Here is a 2,591-nt window from a genome sequence, read left to right as displayed (position 1 = left end):
CGGGGGCGGCACCGGCGGCGCGGTGGTGGGGGCCGCCGGCACGTGCCAGACGGGGCGTCGCTGGCTGGGCGTCGCGCCGCCGAGTCAGACAGCGCCGGTCCGCCGCGCGCGCTGGTCTGCCGCGAGAGAGAGGGAGAGCCCGGGTGGAGAGCGCGGAAGGGGGAGGGGGTGCGCCAGGCGCGCTCGTGCTCACGTACTGCAGTACGCGCCGCGCGCCGCCACGCCAAGGCTTGAAGCGTAAGTTCGCGGAGTTTGGGGAAATGAAGTCGTGGGGGCCCACAACCGGATCGTATCGCGTGACTCTATATGATTCCATTGATTCCCCGTTGAAAAAATCAAACAAACATGTGACAGCTTAAAATTCACAAACGCTTCGACAAAAGTGCAGCAGCATTTGGACTCTGCTCTCGCACGATGAGGTCATTGACGTGTGCCTGAAACAAGTGTGAAACAAGTGAGATGCGCCGGACTCCCTCACGACATTGATTAGTCGTCTGTAGCCTTCGCCGACAAGCCGGTCCCATAAAAACGGCGTGGTGTGCGGTCCGCGTTCCCGCAGACTCCCCGAGGCATTCCCCGATCTCTTCTGCTCTGTTCCAGATCTTCACGGATATGTTGTTCGCAAGGATTATTCTTCAAGCCCTCCTCCCAGCCACCTGTAAGTAAACCTCCTTTTCGCACTTACTATCATAGTAACGTCTAGCATTGCTCATCTATATTAACCTCTGGGTTTCGAGCGAAAACTTGGACACTTTAAAGTTGGACTACATATTCTTCATTTGTAAAATTTTACAAGAAAACAGAAAACGTGAGGAAAGAAAACAAGAATAAAAATTATTTATGAACGCAGAAATGGCAAACCCGCGTTGAGGCATAGCGTTAAGGTCACCATCAGTCTACAGTTGCAATTTAGAAAATGAATAAAACTGGGGAAAGCTCGAGCTCTTCGTGCTTTTGGGTGCCAATCAACTCTTTTGCGACCGCCACACAGCTCCGGGCGGTCTCAGTGGGAAGCCGGGCGACAAAGCTTGGACCGTGCGGCAGGGTGGGGCGGGGTCTTAAGTTTAAAATAATCCCATTAGTCAATATCGCCGAACCAGCTGTGCTTCCTGGCCCTTGTTTGGAGAACGGCGCATTTGGAGAGGCTGGAATGGGGAGAGCAGACCCTGCAGGACAGTATGGCGGAACCAGGCTGAGTGAGAGAAGTTTTATAATGGTTTCGAAATGTTCTTGTATAGGAGCAATTATGAAAAAAAGGTTGGCAAGCGAAACCTCCTAAGCGTTAACAAAGTGTCGTTAGAGCGAGCAGCATGATAGAGCGGTGTAAAGATTTTAAAACGTTATTCACACTGAGAGAACAAAGGCGCTGAGTTTTACCTCTCAAAGGCACCAAAGGTTTTTACATAGGCACTAAAACTGCCAGAACTTCTTAGCACCCGAAGCTCTTTAGTGCCTTGAAGAGGAACTAAACTGAAAATTTCTTTAGCACCCCTCTGGAAAGACACGATATTGCACATTTTGCACCCTTGTCTTTTTTACTGCATACTTATTTTTTTCTCGAGTGTAAGCCAATTAAAATTTGTATTACAAAGCTTTGCCCTATTTTTAAAAGTAGATTTGTAAGTACATTTTCTTGCAAAAACTTTCTTTAGCGCTCGCTCCAAAAGTGCAAAAGCCGTTCAAAATAACTCAAATTCCCCCGTCCCTGCCACCAGCCCTAAAGAAAACGAGGTGGGAGGATATAGGAAAGTGGATGAATAACTCTGGGCACCGCCTGTGCCACAGTCACACGAGTGTTGGCGTGTGCCGCGGGATAAGCAGCGTGTCGCGTGGGCGCCTTGGCGTGGCGGGGGCGTGCGGAACCAATCACACACTGCGGAAAGGAGAGAGAGAGAGAGGGGGGGGAGAGATGAGCGACACAGTAGAAATATTTTACAATCTTGTTGAAGATAAAATCCAAATCACTGGATAAACAAAGGTGCTAAGTCGTACTTTTAAAAAGGCACTTGAGACACTAATTTTTGGCGCCGTTATAGGGCTATTTAGTGGCTTTACGTAGGAACTAAACTAATTTTTTTAAGCACCCCGAGAAGGCCATGACTTAAGTTAGCACCTTTGTTTTTTCAGTGAAATTGCAGGAGAAAAGACCCGAACAACAGTTTCAAACTGTGCTCTGGAGGGTTTACAACAATTTTTGCAATATTTTGGGTAGGTTATATATTTTGAGGAGAATAATCCAGCCAGAGGCATGATCATAGACTGTATTTCTCTGTACTTCGAATGCAGCCAAAATTTTCGGGTATATTTATAGGAATGGAAATTTGACCTCTTTGTGTGTTAACCGCTCGGTTAACCGTCTACCAAATGGACCTGACGAAATGTCACCTCCGACAGGTTGGGGTGGGGACCGGAACATGAGACCTCTTATTTGTTGAGACGTTGCAATGATGATGCGAGTGAGCGTCGCGTCGTGTGTGCGATGCCGTCATGCAGTATCATTGGGCTGAGGGAAGGTCCGCAGATGCACATGACGGGTAGGTGGAGTGAGGCCGAGCGTGTATCGACAGCCGAACAGATGGACGCCCTGGCCC

General features: G+C 49.0%; 1 protein-coding gene across 2 annotated transcripts in view; it reads left to right on the top strand.

Annotated features, from left to right (window-relative positions):
* The first annotated feature begins 53 nt into the window (after window positions 1-53).
* LOC113205259 (carbonic anhydrase-related protein 10) overlaps window positions 54-2,591 on the top strand; it is a 41,043-nt gene continuing 38,505 nt past the window's right edge. For both annotated transcript variants that reach the window (XM_026420806.2, XM_026420805.2), the window contains exons 1-2: window positions 54-237; window positions 601-658. In XM_026420806.2, the coding sequence (XP_026276591.1) occupies window positions 613-658 (46 nt within the window). In that variant the 5' untranslated portion in view covers window positions 54-237; window positions 601-612. The remainder of the gene's footprint in view (window positions 238-600; window positions 659-2,591) is intronic.

The sequence above is a fragment of the Frankliniella occidentalis genome, unplaced genomic scaffold, assembly GCF_000697945.3.
Source record: "Frankliniella occidentalis isolate FOCC.00 unplaced genomic scaffold, Focc_3.1 Scaffold52, whole genome shotgun sequence".
Taxonomy (NCBI): domain Eukaryota; kingdom Metazoa; phylum Arthropoda; class Insecta; order Thysanoptera; family Thripidae; genus Frankliniella; species Frankliniella occidentalis.
The sequence above is the reverse complement of the archived record's forward strand: the minus strand, read 5'-3'. Positions and strand labels throughout refer to the sequence as shown.